General features: G+C 35.9%; 1 protein-coding gene across 1 annotated transcript; it reads right to left on the bottom strand.

The window, feature by feature from the left end:
• Nucleotides 1–200: 200 nt before the first annotated feature.
• On the bottom strand, nucleotides 201–14,623 carry EMC1 (ER membrane protein complex subunit 1). Its single transcript, XM_090102113.1, has 16 exons — nucleotides 14,475–14,623; nucleotides 14,274–14,389; nucleotides 13,879–14,016; nucleotides 13,316–13,514; nucleotides 12,282–12,618; nucleotides 11,776–11,968; nucleotides 11,424–11,540; nucleotides 9,149–9,318; nucleotides 8,170–8,316; nucleotides 7,772–7,939; nucleotides 7,327–7,431; nucleotides 6,688–6,871; nucleotides 5,746–5,901; nucleotides 2,651–2,827; nucleotides 1,996–2,223; nucleotides 201–1,419 (listed from the first exon to the last, which is right to left on the bottom strand). Exons 1-16 carry the CDS (start codon nucleotides 14,615–14,617, stop codon nucleotides 1,259–1,261), a joined length of 2,739 nt encoding a protein of 912 aa, XP_089958239.1. The 5' UTR covers nucleotides 14,618–14,623; the 3' UTR covers nucleotides 201–1,258.
• Between the last annotated feature and the right edge of the window lie 446 nt (nucleotides 14,624–15,069).

Genomic DNA, 15,069 nt, shown 5'->3' with positions numbered 1-15,069 from the left:
TCATAAATATACTATTTACACTACATGGCTATTATTGTATTCTATAAATTTTTCTTACGCATCAACTAGAGATAAGAAACCGTAAAAATTGCGGACGCCCCGCAGCGAAATGTGCCATAATGAGACGCTATATTTGGTACAATTTGAGACCACTTCTAAACATAAGTTAAAACACTCCGATCACACGGTGTGATTCACACCAGTCAAAAAAACTAAATATTAACTTGAATAATTGTGAATCACATCAAACGAAATATCTTTATTTTGTAAAAAAATTTATGATATTGTGACACCAAAGATTTCCTATTCTAATCATATAAAAATATAATAAATAACAGATATACACAACAGACCAATTCAATAACTAAGAAAAACTTCAAAATTTTAAGGGATTTTAAACGCGAATTTATTCATTTATTATTTATAATTATTGTTAACCCGACGTTTCGCACACTTTACTGCGAAGGTGGTCACGGTGAGACAGTCCGATCAATTATATATTATGTAACTATATCACTCGCGTAAAATGAAAAACAAGAAAATACTACAAAATATTATGTGAATAATAAAAAAAAAAATTTTCCTCTTTAACACTAAAACTCTCACTTTGACACATTTCGCTCACAATTAAATATAACTTACGTAATATAAACACGCACACATTCACATTTCACAAATCTATAAATTAGCTAGAGAGGAATTTGAACTGTATAGAATGGCAGTGGAGGATTTATGCGTTCCACTTGATAATCACAATGTATTTTGTTCAGTACTAAATACTCAAAAATAACAAGTTAAAATGTTTTTTGTTTGTGATCGTCAAGCAGAACGCGTCTTTACCGCGTACTAAGGCGTATACGTTTATTATTGGAAATTATTGCTTCAATTATTGTTGATTACTTATTATTATAATTTATTTTATATATAGATAAAATACTATTATATTTATACAATCATTTGCCCATATGCAAACACCCGGCATATTACGTAGACGTTGCCGTTAAAATATTTAAAACTGACAATAAGATATAAAAATTACTATAATCTCTCTACGACTAAGCACTATATCATAAACGATTTGATATCTTCCATACATCGCAGGTACACCGTTTCAATATTGTAGAGAAGTGTGACGTCACCGTCAAAGAGAGAAGTCAGAACGAAAAACGAAAAACGACAAAAGTAGTAAAAATAACCAATACAAATATGACATCTATGTTAAAAGCGATACAGTTCAAATTCCCCCGCACACACCGCATCACTTCCAGGCGTTTTTCAACATTTTCCGCGACGCAAAGAACTTAGTACTGTATGTGGCTACTATTAGAGCGGCTAGTACTATTGTAATGAGGTGGTAGTCGAAGTCGTCCTTTAGTAGATCGAACGTTTTTGACGGCGCTACTCGTGTGTAGAAGAGATCTGTAAATGTAAATAAAATTAATATATAATTGTATAATATATGGAAAGATTTAAGGTATGTTTACATTCTGTAATTTTTCTCTCGTTTTAGTTTGAAATGGTTCAATATTAGAACAGTAATAAATGAAGTATGTTCTAATTCTGAAATTGGTAATTCGAATTAATAAAAATAATTTGGATATCTTTAATTTTTAACCATTATTGATTGATCAACTATGCATTTGGCTAGATTGCTACTTTTTTTGCTATTTTCTAAAAGAAACAATCTCAGAGCTAGATTGCGTATCCAGTGCAAGCGAGCTTAATGCTCCTGTACATTTTTACAAAGAAAACCCCTAATGCTAATTACCAACTGTTATATTCAACCACCGTTTGTGCCAATAGTGGCTGTTCTGGCATACACGGCATGAGGTAAATACTGACATAGCAATAAGTCGCGCACAAAAATCCCTTAAAACTTACATGAATTCAAACTCAAACATTTATTTATTCAATAAGACTTCTTATAAACTTTTGAATCGTCATAACATTTACCACTGATTCGGAAAGCAGTATCTATGAAGAAGATTCACTTACCAAGTCCAGTAACCAACACCAAACTCGTAGACTCCAATCCCGAAGGTGCTGTATATATATTCTGTACCCTCGGTAGTGATCTATTATAGTTCACAGCCGCTTCTGCAGGTAAGGGCAGTTCAGGTGCGTAGGGAATGAGGCCTTCTTCCCGGGGCTCGCCCGCTAGAGGTCTGCGCGGTTCGACATATGCCCAGGGGAGCTCCATTATAGCGCCTGATGTTAATGCCACTAGAAAGATTCAGGCATTTATCTATATAAGTATTTATTTAATTATTTAAAATTATATATGTATGTTTATCAGCCATCTGGTTTCCATAACACAAGCGAAAGCTTAGTATGGGATCAGATCGTGCCGTGTGTGAATTTGTCCTGGAATATTTATTTATTTATTCAATATGTAATTTCTTGTATGATTTTATGGTAAAACTAGCTTCCGCCCGGGTGGTGTTTTGATAAAAGGTAGCTTGGATAAAACTTATCCGTCCAATAAATTATTACACGATAATATTAAAATATCACGTAAACTGTCAAATACGGGCAATTAGAATACGTTTTTAATATGGTAGCTTTATACATTATTCGTCGAATAAGTTTTAACCAAGGATTGAAAAATCAGCCCTAATCAATGTACATTCAGTACCACAATCATACTCACTTAACAGATGTGTATCGGTTAAAGCCCGTTCGGTCTGTGTGAAGGCAAGCGCAGTGGGTGTAGCGGGCAGTATGTATGCCTGTCTGTCCACACTGGGCGCTCGGGCCGACTCGAACGAACTGAACTGCGCGCCCGCTGATAGCCAGCGCTCTTTGCCCTCGTAGAACTCCATTGTTGCTGTAAAATATAAAATGTTAAGTGTTCCGATTGATTTGTGATAAACAGGCTAGCTTCACCTATATGTGTGAATACAACCAACTCCTTGGGACTCGATTTTGATCCACTTTAAACGGATAGATTTATTTAAATCTTTGGACACTTATCAGGAATTGAAGCCATTACAATAATTTAATGAACTAGAGCGTGATTTTTTAAACAATAAATAAAAGTATTCTGATTGATGTGTAATTGTTTTTATTTTAGATAGCCGTAGTTTGGTTTTATGGGTTTGTATAGTATGTAATAATGTTCGAACTAAACTATTATGCGTTTTTGTTTTTTTTAAGATTGCAAAGTGTATTAATTTGTAAATTACATATAGTACTGCTGTATAAATAATATATATATAATATAGAGTTGTGTAGTGCATTATATGCCTGCTTTGTCTAAAACCTAATAAATTATATACTAAAACCTTCCTCTTGAATCACTCTTATCTATTAAAAAAACCACATCAAAATCCGTTGCGTAGTTTTAAAGATTTAAGCATACAAAGGGACATAGGGACAGAGAAAGCGACTTTGTTTTATACTATGTAGTTATTTATTTATTTATTTATTTATTTAGCCTTTTAAACTGGGTGAGGATGGTTTTTTTTTTTTTTTTTGACTGTATAGTTTTCTTAGTGATTTTTATGTATAATCCTATAGAATATCTCTCAGCTCAGTGTGCCTTCTGGCAAAGGCCTCCTCCAGTAGTTTCCATTGTTTCCGGTCTTTGGCTACTCTCCTCCAATTGGGTCCCGCGGTAAGTTTAAGCTCATCTTCCCAGCGCATATGTTGACGTCCTCGACTTCTCTTGCCATCTCTTGGATACCAGTTAGTCACAATTTGGCTCCATTTTTCTTGTCTAGATCTCAACATATGGCCGGTCCATCTCCATTTTTGGAGGTCTATTCTTTCCAGGATATCAGTCAGTTTTGTTTTCTCTCTTAATTGCAGGTTACTGATTCGATCTTGCCTTTTTGATCTTGTGATGCTCCGTTCCATGCTTCTCTGGCACTTTGCTAATTTTTCTCGATGGTATTTGGTAAGGGACCATGTTTCGCAGCCGTAGGTTATGCAAGGAAGGATACAGGTGTTGAATACTTTTCTTTTTATTGCCATGCTGTGATCTTTTGATTTTACAATTTCCTTCAGAGACCAAAATCTCTTCCATCCATTAGCAATCCTTTTATTTAGTTCCTTAGTTGTTTGGTCTCTTGGGGATATTATCTGACCCAAGTAGCAATATTCGTCGACATATTCTATTTGTTGATCTTCGATTACAATGGGCTCCATTACCGAGTTGGTCATCAGTTTTGTTTTTGTTATGTTCATTTTTAAACCCACTTTCGAGCTCTCTTTATTTAGAGATTTGATCATCTTCCCGAGTGTCTTTGGATTTTCTTCCAGAAGAACAAGATCATCCGCAAATCTTAAGTGGTTTAGTTTTCTTCCAGCTACGTTGAGGCCTAGGTGCTCCCAGTCCAGATTACGAAAGACGTTCTCCAGAACTGCTGAGAACAACTTCGGCGACATTGGGTCACCCTGTCTAACTCCTCTCTTGATTCTGAATTCTTTACCCAAGACTTCCAATTGGATTTTTGCTTTGCTGTTTGAATATATATTCTTAATAATGTTGATATATGAAGCAGGTATACCTTGCCTTCGTAAGCTTTCCCATATTGCTTTATGACTAATACAATCAAATGCTTTAGCATAGTCTATAAAGGCTATGTATAATGTTTTGTTGAACTCATTATACTTTTCAATAATCTGTTTTAGTGTGTGGATGTGGTCTATTGTAGAAAAGTTACGTCTGAATCCAGCTTGCTCTATTGGTTGGCTTTCGTCTAATTTTGCGCTTATCCTGTCCAAAATGACCTTTGCGAAAATTTTGTACACATTCGACATTAAGCTTATAGGTCGGTAGTTACTGATGTCATCCTTTGCGCCTTTCTTATGTAGTAGGATTATATGTGAAGTTTCCCATTGTGTTGGTACATATCCAGATATCGAAATTTGGTTGAACATCTTGGTAAGTATTGGTACTAGTTCTTCAATAGTGCCTCTTAACATCTCGTTCCTTATTTTGTCTGGTCCCGGAGCTTTCTCCATTTTTAAACTTTTTATTGCCTTTTCCACTTCACTCTTCAAAATATCGGGTTCCCTATCTGGCATGCTTTCTGCTGTTATACTTTGAGATGGTGGTAAATTAGGATGGTTGTGTGCGTCTTTGTTAGAGTAAAGTTCTTTATAGAACGTCGTGGCTAGTTCCTGTATACATTTCCTGTTTGAGATAGTATCTTCTTTTTTCCTTAGTTTAGGCACCCACTCTTTTCCTGATTCTCTCAGTTCTTTTAGAGCTTTTCTTACACCACCTGTTCTCATTACTTGTCTCTCTAACACTTCTAATCTCTTATTTTTGCGGTCTTTCCTCATATTTTTGTTGATTTGTTTGCTTATTTCGGTAATTATTTTTATGTTCTCTTTGTTTTTTCCTTGGGCCAGTAAGGATTTTCTGCGGTTGATTAGTTGGATGGTTTCATCGCTAAGCGGGTACTTGTTTTTGGTTTTGTTGGTATTAATAGTTGTAGCAAGTTTTTTTTCCAATTTTCCATAATTTACTGTGATGTCGGTTTCATTTTCAAATGTTAGTTCTTTAAAACTATCTTTTATAGACATGCCAATTCTTTTGTAATTTTCCGTGGTGGTTAGGATTGAGTTATAAGTGGTAATGTTCTTCCTTCCTTTTTTTGGTGGTAATGCCAGAATTGTACTTCTGACCATCCGATGATCTGTGTTAAAATTTAGTTTTGATATCACGCTTGTATTTGATACTATGTAGTGATGTAGTGTTATTCAGTGTGTTATATAACTTATAGAGCATATTACCAATCTCCACGCGCCGATGCTTATCACTCCGGTACATGTACGCCAGCGCATTATCAGCGTGTACGGCGAGTGGTAGAGCTCGAGCACGGCGATGTGCCGCCGCAGCTACTACTGTACCGCTAGCCGCGTCCAGTGCTACTGCTGTTACTGACATGTCTGGAATGGGAGTTATAATGTGAGTTAGGAGTTGATACTGAGGTTAATAGCTGGGGAGAAGGGTAGTGGAAGTATCTGAAAAAAAATATATGTGCAGAATGTTGATTTTATGAGGGAAAAATTTTGTTTGGTGCATTGTGTAAGTAACCTTTCAATCATCTCATCAAATATTTCACTTCACATTTGCCAGTCCTCCTTTCGTCAATCTTTTCTTTATCCTCTTCTCCTTTGACGGTGGGAAATAATTTGTGGAGGCGTCAGGTCTAAAAACGATCTTAGGTAAATGTGCATGGGGGGCACCCATCAGCTTCTTTACCCACAGTGACATAAAAAACAGCATTCAACCCGGAGTGCACGCGCGGCTCTACCTGCCCTGCGCTACGCACCCTGGGGCCGCTCCAGCAGCACGAGCAGCAGGTTGGGGTTGGAGTACTTGTAGAGCACGCTGCGGTCGGCGAGCGGCTCTACCTGCCCTGCGCTACGCACCCTGGGGCCGCTCCAGCAGCACGAGCAGCAGGTTGGGGTTGGAGTACTTGTAGAGCACGCTGCGGTCGGCGAGCGGCTCTACCTGCCCTGCGCTACGCACCCTGGGGCCGCTCCAGCAGCACGAGCAGCAGGTTGGGGTTGGAGTACTTGTAGAGCACGCTGCGGTCGGCGAGCGGCTCTACCTGCCCTGCGCTACGCACCCTGGGGCCGCTCCAGCAGCACGAGCAGCAGGTTGGGGTTGGAGTACTTGTAGAGCACGCTGCGGTCGGCGAGCGGCTCTACCTGCCCTGCGCTACGCACCCTGGGGCCGCTCCAGCAGCACGAGCAGCAGGTTGGGGTTGGAGTACTTGTAGAGCACGCTGCGGTCGGCGAGCGGCCGCCCGGCGGAGTGCACGCGCCCGCTGCGGCTCTTGCCCGCGAGCGCCACTATCTGCGAACCGGGACCGCCCGGCGACAGGGACCACGTGCGTTGCGCTACCACTTGCTAAAAAAGTCGAGAGAAAAAAAGTCACATTTTAAAAGTGTAAAATAAACAATATACACGTAACCGATGCAGTTTATAGATGTAACAAACTCAAATGAAGTAAACTTAATATTATAATTATAACAATATTTGCAAATTTGCAATTGCAAAGATTTCAATGAAGCTTTAGATTTAGGGCACATGAAAAAACTTTAAAAATTGAGAATAATTTTATAAAAAATATTGTACTTTTATAAGGTATGGATAAAATAACCTTTCTTTGATTAAAAACAAAGCAATTGGTCGGGTAATATAGCATAAGCTTAGTCATAAAACAAAGGCGTACCCCAAGGGTCTGATTTTGGACCAATAATTCTTTTAACGTAAAAAAAACTTCAATAAATATGCTTGTACCGACGCTGTCGTTAATATCATAAAATTTATTGCAATTGACAATTAATTAAAAACCAACTTACCCGTCCATCATACTTGAGCGCGTATCCTCTTAAATGGCCAGTTTCTTTTTCAGCAACATACATGTACAAGTCTCTTACTAGCGGCGTCGCTGATACTGGCAGCACCTGCAAACAACGTTTTAATCTTACAAATTTTATTCAGAATTATTTCGGATCGGAGCAGTGCAGGTAAAGCGGCGGGGCGGAGCTAGTTATGAATAAAATTCTGAAGTTATATGGAACGGCTTCATTTATCTGGATCGGGGCGCACTGCAGTTGAGCACGTCGGATGTATGCGCGTACCTTTTTAATTTTTCTTTTAAGTGGGGTAATCTTGCATAGATGCTCACGGCCTACGGGGAAGGCCTGGTTTGTCGGTTTCTTGCTGACTAAAGTCGAGCCGCTTTAGTGGGGCAGCGGGTATTGGTTCGAATTGTTCCGCGACCTCGGCGGTGTATGTGTGTACCTGCACAGCCTCGTCCTCGTCCAGCAGCACCAGCGCGTGCAGCCGCTCCGCGTCGGCCGAGTGCAGCAGGGCGCACTGCAGCAGGCGTACATCAAGTTTCAACCGCCCCTCCCCCACTAGGGTACCGCGGATCGGGTTCAAACTGATTATGTAGCCATTTCCGGTCTCCTGTAACATTGAAAATTATTATAAAAGATTTCTCAAGCATCAATAATTAACAGAGCAAATACAATCAATGAGAAAGAACTAGTAGAAAAATACAGGCCAAGTTAGTTTATCACAAACTGCAAAATTTCCAAGCATGTTGAATAATTTGATGCAGCACATGGTAAGAAAAAAAGGTGGCAACATATATTTCAAAGATCATGCCCCCATTTACACAACTTCTAGGTAATTACCTCGTGTTTCCCCAGAATAGTGAGGTAAGCATCATACGGCGGATGCCTGGCGCTCCGACGGGTGAACATAACTGCAGACTGTGTGTTGAGACTTGGTTCGTAGCGTTGCCAGAGGATCTCACCAGATAAATTGTCCATACCGTATATCTGTAATTTTTGGTAACACATGAATAAGTGGAATTGTTAAAAATCAATATATTTTCAAGACTGTAATAAAAAATTAACTGACGAATTGAAATTTTGCGTCGTTTTTAGGGACTATTATTATGAAGAAATTTTTAAAATCTAAATTAAAGAAACTAAAAGATCATTGATAAACAAAGCTATATGACTCGTTCTTAAGGAACAGAATTCAGACTGAATATAAATAACAAATGGTCCGGGAGCCAGCAGCAGATTTTATGACCAAGTTCCTCTCAAGCGGTAATTAGTAAAATGCATCAAAGTATAGTATTATGAAGCCTCGTGAACGTCAGCTGGAGCTCGGTTGGGGGGAAGAGCGGTTGTAGCCTCCCGTATCAGCTGACGGTTTTTCCACCAAGATACAGCCAGCTGACATATATATTTATCCACAGTTACATATAAGCTATCATCAGGTAAATTTTTATTTGAGAGGAAATAACGGAAAATAAATTTTTCTTTAAATTTAACTTTCATGTTCAAGACACCAGCTGACGTATAATACACCATGTTGTAACCAGCTGACTATTTTTTTTCGTTGAGATATTGGGTAAGCTACAATTTGACAAATTTTTAGCTGAGAGGAAATGAATGAATGAATGTATTTTTTTTCCTATGTGCGTGGGAGGCTACAACCGCTCACCCCCCCAACAGAGCGCCAGCTGACGTTCACGAGGCTTTATAATACTATACTCTCATGCGTCTGACGAATTATCTCTTGAGAGGAAATAGTTAACCAAATTTGCACCTGGCTCCCTAACCAAAACCCACAAACTAACATTTAGACCATATTACCCACCTTTCCCACATCAGTGAGCAGTACAATAATCTTGTGCAGGTTAAAGTAGTCCCTGACCAAAGACGTAGGTGTCTCCTGCACCGCGCCTTCGCTTTGCAAGTTCTGCATCAAATTCTGCAACTGCTGGTACTGTGTGTGGAGCCGACGCACGAACGCCGCCCATACTGAACCTGGGTTAGAGATGGAATTTTAGGCACTTTTTGTGGGAATAGAAGAAAATTTTAGGAATTTGTAAGAGAAACGGTTGCGTAAAATTTTCCGAAAACATTTTACTTGATTGTTTGCTATATTGGCAACCAGAATATCAATTTATACAATATTATTACTGTTTTAATATAAGAGCCCACGACGGCCAGACTTTCCTTTCTTTCGGAAAGTTGAAAGTTTCTCTGTATATGTCTCCTATACAGATAAGAACGACCAGCGACTATCAAGTCTGGGTTGTGGTTACTTTAGCAGGAAACAGGTAGTAAGGTTGTATAAAATTGTACCTAACTTTCATTATAGTTTAAAAGCTAAATTTTATATATGTTACTTGGGGACCTATAAAAAGACATTACCTTAAGAGCCAGACAGTTTTCATGGTTCTTACATCTAGCCAGACACATTTAAAAAATAACTAACATATCATCAAATTCACATAACTACCTAAAAGCGTAACAAATATGAAATAACCCACTAAAAACATTAGTTAACTATAATTATTAAAAAAATAAAAGTATAATATATAAGTAATAAAGTTATTACTTATCTTTTACTTAGACTTATGTTGATGGAATTTCACGTATCCCGATGACTTTTTTATTGTGTCATCGAGATACGTGAAATTTTATCAACATAAAACCCGTAAAAGATAAGTAATAACTTTATTACTTACATATTAAACTTTTATTTTTTTAATTATCATAGTTAACTAATGTTTTAGTGGGTTATTTCATATTTGTTACGCTTTTAGGTAGTTATGTGAATTTGATGATATGTTAGTTATTTTTTAAATGTGTCTGGCTAGATGTAAGAACCATGAAAACTGTCTGGCTCTTAAGGTAATGTCTTTTTATAGGTCCCCAAGTAACATATATAAAATTTAGCTTTTAAACTATTATGAAAGTTAGGTACTATTTTATACACCTTCACTACCTGTTTCCTGCCAAAGTAACCACAACCCAAACTTGATAGTCGCTGGTCGTTCTTATCTGTATAGGAGACATATACAGAGAAACTTTCAACTTTCCGAAAGAAAGGAAAGTCTGGCCGTCGTGGGCTCTTGATCTATTTGGACAGTCTGGGCAATGAAATTACAAGCATATTCAATTTATTAGTTCAGATTAAAATTGTCACTAATGACTTTGGCACAAATTAAACTTGCAGGAAAACTTGAAAAGCCTTTGAAACAGTATAAACTTTTGTATGAGCAGTGAATATACTGGTAGATCTGATTAATCCCATTATCTCTAGCAATCCTTGCCTTATTTTCAGACTATTCATATTAATCCTCCCTTTTAATAAAAGTAAACACACCAATCGTTTGTCACTACGCCTAATAAGGACTTTCCGCACCATCAAGTGATACCTACATACTTGTATCTTGTAAAAGTAAAACTTGGTTATAATGCGTAATAATTCGTAAACAAGAAAGGAATAACTAAAAAGGCATTCCATTTTGATAACATGCTAATAAGTAATGACTTAAAATTAGAAAATAACATATCAACAGATCACATTTCTATAAAATCTCAGATGAAGTGTTAACACAATATTTTGGAGGAAGCAGAGCAAGCTAAATAATTGAAGGGAAAAAAATACCACACAGAAAAAAGGGATATAAATCATGTAGATATCGATTCTAAATTAAAAGCATTTCAATAAATATACAATAATATTATGATAAAAGAAGCATTTATAAAATCAAGAAGGCCACTCATAAATATTTTCACACAAAAGAAACACTAATGCACAATACTCACTGTACACCTTGGCAGCTAGAAAATAAGAATTTTGAAAAATTAATTATATAATATGCCAAAATATTTTAAGTAATTTTGGTCAACTTTACATTTAATTTCGAGTTGTTTTATGTTAAGAATATGAAATATGTTATGAATTTAATATGTTAAGGAAACACATTCTTTTTCTATTATTTACTTATACGAATTTGCAAATGATTTATAAAACAACAATTTGTTTCTATATCTGCCTTCACCTAGACATTTGAAATATTAAACTTTTACCACGAAAATGTTCTCATCATTAAAATTCCAAGAGTTGGCAGACTTACCTTCTTTTTGGTCAAATTCAGACTCTAGGGCTGCATCAGTGTCAGACACGGGCAAATCTACAAACTCGGCCGCCACTATATTTGCTAAAGCTTCTTCTCGCGTCCATAACACACGACCTGAATAAAATAAAACATAGTTTATAAATTTTAAAAGTATTAATTTAATGTAGGGTAAAAGCTACTGTTAGAGCCGATTTTTCAATGCTTGGATAAAACTTATTCGTTGAATAATGTATAAAACTACCAATTTAAAAACGTATTCTAATTGCCCGTATTTGATAGTTTACGTGACATTTTAATATTATCGTGTAATACTTTATTGGAAGGATAAGGTAACAATTGTATTAAGTACCTTCTTGCTGCACCAGATGTACGGCGTCATCACCGGCGTTAATTAATATCCTACACGCGGGCATCTCTCGCGCCGTGTTCATACAAACTACGTCTAATATTTCTGGGTCCGGAATGTGTAGTTTGGGGTTTGTTCTACTTATCTCTGGTATTTCTTTGCCTGTCGCTACGTTGTGTGCTTTCAGTGAGAAACCCTGAAATTTACAACTGTTATTGGTACATTGCTTTCATATGGTAATGATTCCATTTTTAGTTAATTCTCTAGTGATCTAGTCTATTTATAGCTTTATTTATTTTTTGGATACCAATATGATAAAGAATTCCGAAGTTTAAATATTTCAACATGACTTTCAAACGTTTCTAACCTAGACAAACCTGTATTAAAACAGTTTTTCTGGCAATGGGAAATTTATTTTTGTCTGTTCACTATGCATTACTCAAACTTTCATTTCCCCAACTACGCATTTATAAAGAAGCAATTTCAACACTTCAAAACACAACCCATACCTTATTCTCATCGCTCCAAGACTGCATCAACGTCTGTCCATACGCTCCATCAATTACCGTCGCTGTTACCATCTGGTCGGCCAACCTCACACCCAAAGCTTGCAGATCATTATTCTTTATCACCACCACACTCTTATCATCGATAATGAAGCCTGGCACTGCGCTATTACCATCAAGCGGCCTCAAGTTACCCTCTATAACTTCATTACCTTGGAAATAACTTGATAATGGCTTGCTTATTATTTGGACAGCATTTGAGGTAACGTCAAGAGACAGGAGCATGTACTCGCCCATGTTTCCTGATATACATGTGTAGTATGGTGGGGTTAAAATGCATCTGTAGAAGATAAATTTGATTAAATATGTATGTCGGAGAATTTAAATAACTCTCCATAATTAATTATAATTAGGTAGATAATATGTGAAATAATATTAAATAATGACTCAGTGCGCACACCTTGCGCGGTCGATGGTAGTACCAAGACTATAATCATCGAGCTACGGACTCAAGGAATTTAAACCATAGCAGGGCCTGTAACCCCATGCATTTTATATCAATTCAATATCGACATTATGTTGTACACCATAGAGTACATTAGAATAGGAAGGTATGTGGGTATCCACATAACAACTACTCTGTTATAATTCTCTCACATGTACATAATGTATTTTAAATTAGAAAAGCTTTTCTAGTGTTGCTCATCTCTTCTTCATCATAATTAAATTGTACACATACTTAAGTATGCAATGAAACTTTATACACAAAGATAGCTTTTTGTATTCAACAATTTGTTTTCAACTTCTCAAATTTATTTACTAACATGGATTTATACAGCAGTTTAGAAGAACAATATAATAGACACACAATATGCAAACAAAACTGCATACAATGTACATAACTAATATATATGTATATCTCTACTTGATATGTAAACAACCATTAAACTTTGACCCCTATTAATTTTTCTCAACATATAAAATTAAAAAAATTTGATCACAATTCAGGATTCAAACCTGTGTCTGTTACCACTTACCCATCATTAGTCCAGCCAGCAGGTAACTTAGATGTAGCCCCCCTATTAGCTCCCGTCATTAGGTTATACATGGTAACTTCCAAATGAGATCCAAACGCTGGCAACAAGTGTACCAGCATGCCATTCTGCACCCACCACTCAGACAGGTGCGCCCTTTCTGTGTCTAGTAACGATATTGGCCATTCCCATTGTAATACACCTGAAAATTTTATTTTTGCTAATTGTTACAACAGGTTTTGGATGGTATGAATTTGAAATATATTGTCAAATGTACACTTTTGTACCATCAAACCTTGTAAATTGCATGGAATTTCATAAGATATTAAATCAGTAACTCATAAACAGGGTATTGTACTCAAGTTTATCATTATAGTGAAAATTAGATAAAAGTTAAATAATTTTTATAAATGATTCTTCATTTTCAAAGAGAGTCCTTTAAGGTGACGATTTTCATGATACATTTAATTAGTAATCAGATTCAGTCTAGTTATATTTAAGTTATATATGTGTTATACAGTGTTTATTATAGACTATGAAATCTTAAAAACTCTTATAAGATTTACCTGTAGCTGGGTCCCATCCTCTAACTAAATATGGATTGGTACCTGTGACTGTAGTCACTTTATCACCTTCACTTACATGCAGTAACTGAATATTCCCTGAGCCTGCACTTTCTAATACATGACGCCACATTACCTGACCTAGAAATTAATATAGAACATAAAAATATTATGAGCAACTATAAAAAAATAACTATCTCACGGTATTGACAGAAATGATACAAAAACTATTTTCTTTGGATATAAATTGAATATGCATCTTCTGATGTTGTTAACTATGATAAAAGCTATATGTATAATATTACGTATGTTTTATTACAATAATGATATTGAATTTATTCACATAATTTAGTCGGTACACTTATTTTAAACGGATACAAGTAATAAAACTAATTTACCAGTCTTCAAATTTAGGGCAGCTAAAACATTCTCCTCTGTGGCTACTATTATTTTTTTAGCTGTAGTTACTGTATCGAAATGTGCAAACTTAATTCGTCCCACGTATGTTTGACGCCTGAAAGTATTTAACTTTAATTATTCACAGAACTACGAACTAATGAAGTCTTACAACTTTATAACCTATAACAATAAATATTTACCAATCAAATTTGCCAATTTGATCTTCATAGATACACATTGATAAGTTTATTAAACTAAAAAACACTATAAACCAGTTCATACTGTTTAAAAACTTTAATAAACCCAAAAAATTGGGCTTTAATCGAATTGACAGCATCCCCATTTCTAAATGACTGAAAAAATCATTCGACATTCGCACAGATAACAATAAACTTTATGGAACGTTCAAAAACAACATAAATATGAAATATACCAATTATTTTGAATAATATTTTTACATTTTATAAATGTTTTTACATTTCAATATTATTAAACGTAATTACTATGACATCAATAATAATTTATTTGATTTATTAGGTATATTATGTAACCATAAAAATTTGTTTTTGCAACTTTTAAAGATTTTATTATCATTTGTTTCTATATCCACGATTTCCCTGTATATAAAAATAGGTATCAATATTTTAATCACCATTTTACTTATTGCACGCCTCATAAGCGAAGCGTTGAGGTGGGTACTACTGTCACTTCGCGCAAAACATCTGATTTTTCAAACTTAAAATGTCTTTATGTATCATACATTGCACTTGTAAGATAATACAATACACACACATA

This window comes from Colias eurytheme, chromosome 5, assembly GCF_061535395.1.
Source record: "Colias eurytheme isolate Ceu_HAF_F1 chromosome 5, ilColEury1 Martin Lab GWU primary, whole genome shotgun sequence".
Classification (NCBI taxonomy): Eukaryota; Metazoa; Arthropoda; class Insecta; order Lepidoptera; family Pieridae; genus Colias; species Colias eurytheme.
The sequence above is the reverse complement of the archived record's forward strand: the minus strand, read 5'-3'. Positions and strand labels throughout refer to the sequence as shown.

Bases quoted from the DNA above. Each gene is read 5' to 3' on its own strand.
- EMC1 (XM_090102113.1), bottom strand. From the start codon at position 14,617: ATGGGGATGCTGTCAATTCGATTAAAGCCCAATTTTTTGGGTTTATTA. The intron at 14,017-14,273 runs GTAAATTAGTTT...ATTAATTTCTAG, and splicing joins TGCCCTAAATTTGAAGACTG to GTCAGGTAATGTGGCGTCAT. The intron at 9,319-11,423 runs GTAAGTCTGCCA...TCTCTAACCCAG, and splicing joins TGAATTTGACCAAAAAGAAG to GTTCAGTATGGGCGGCGTTC.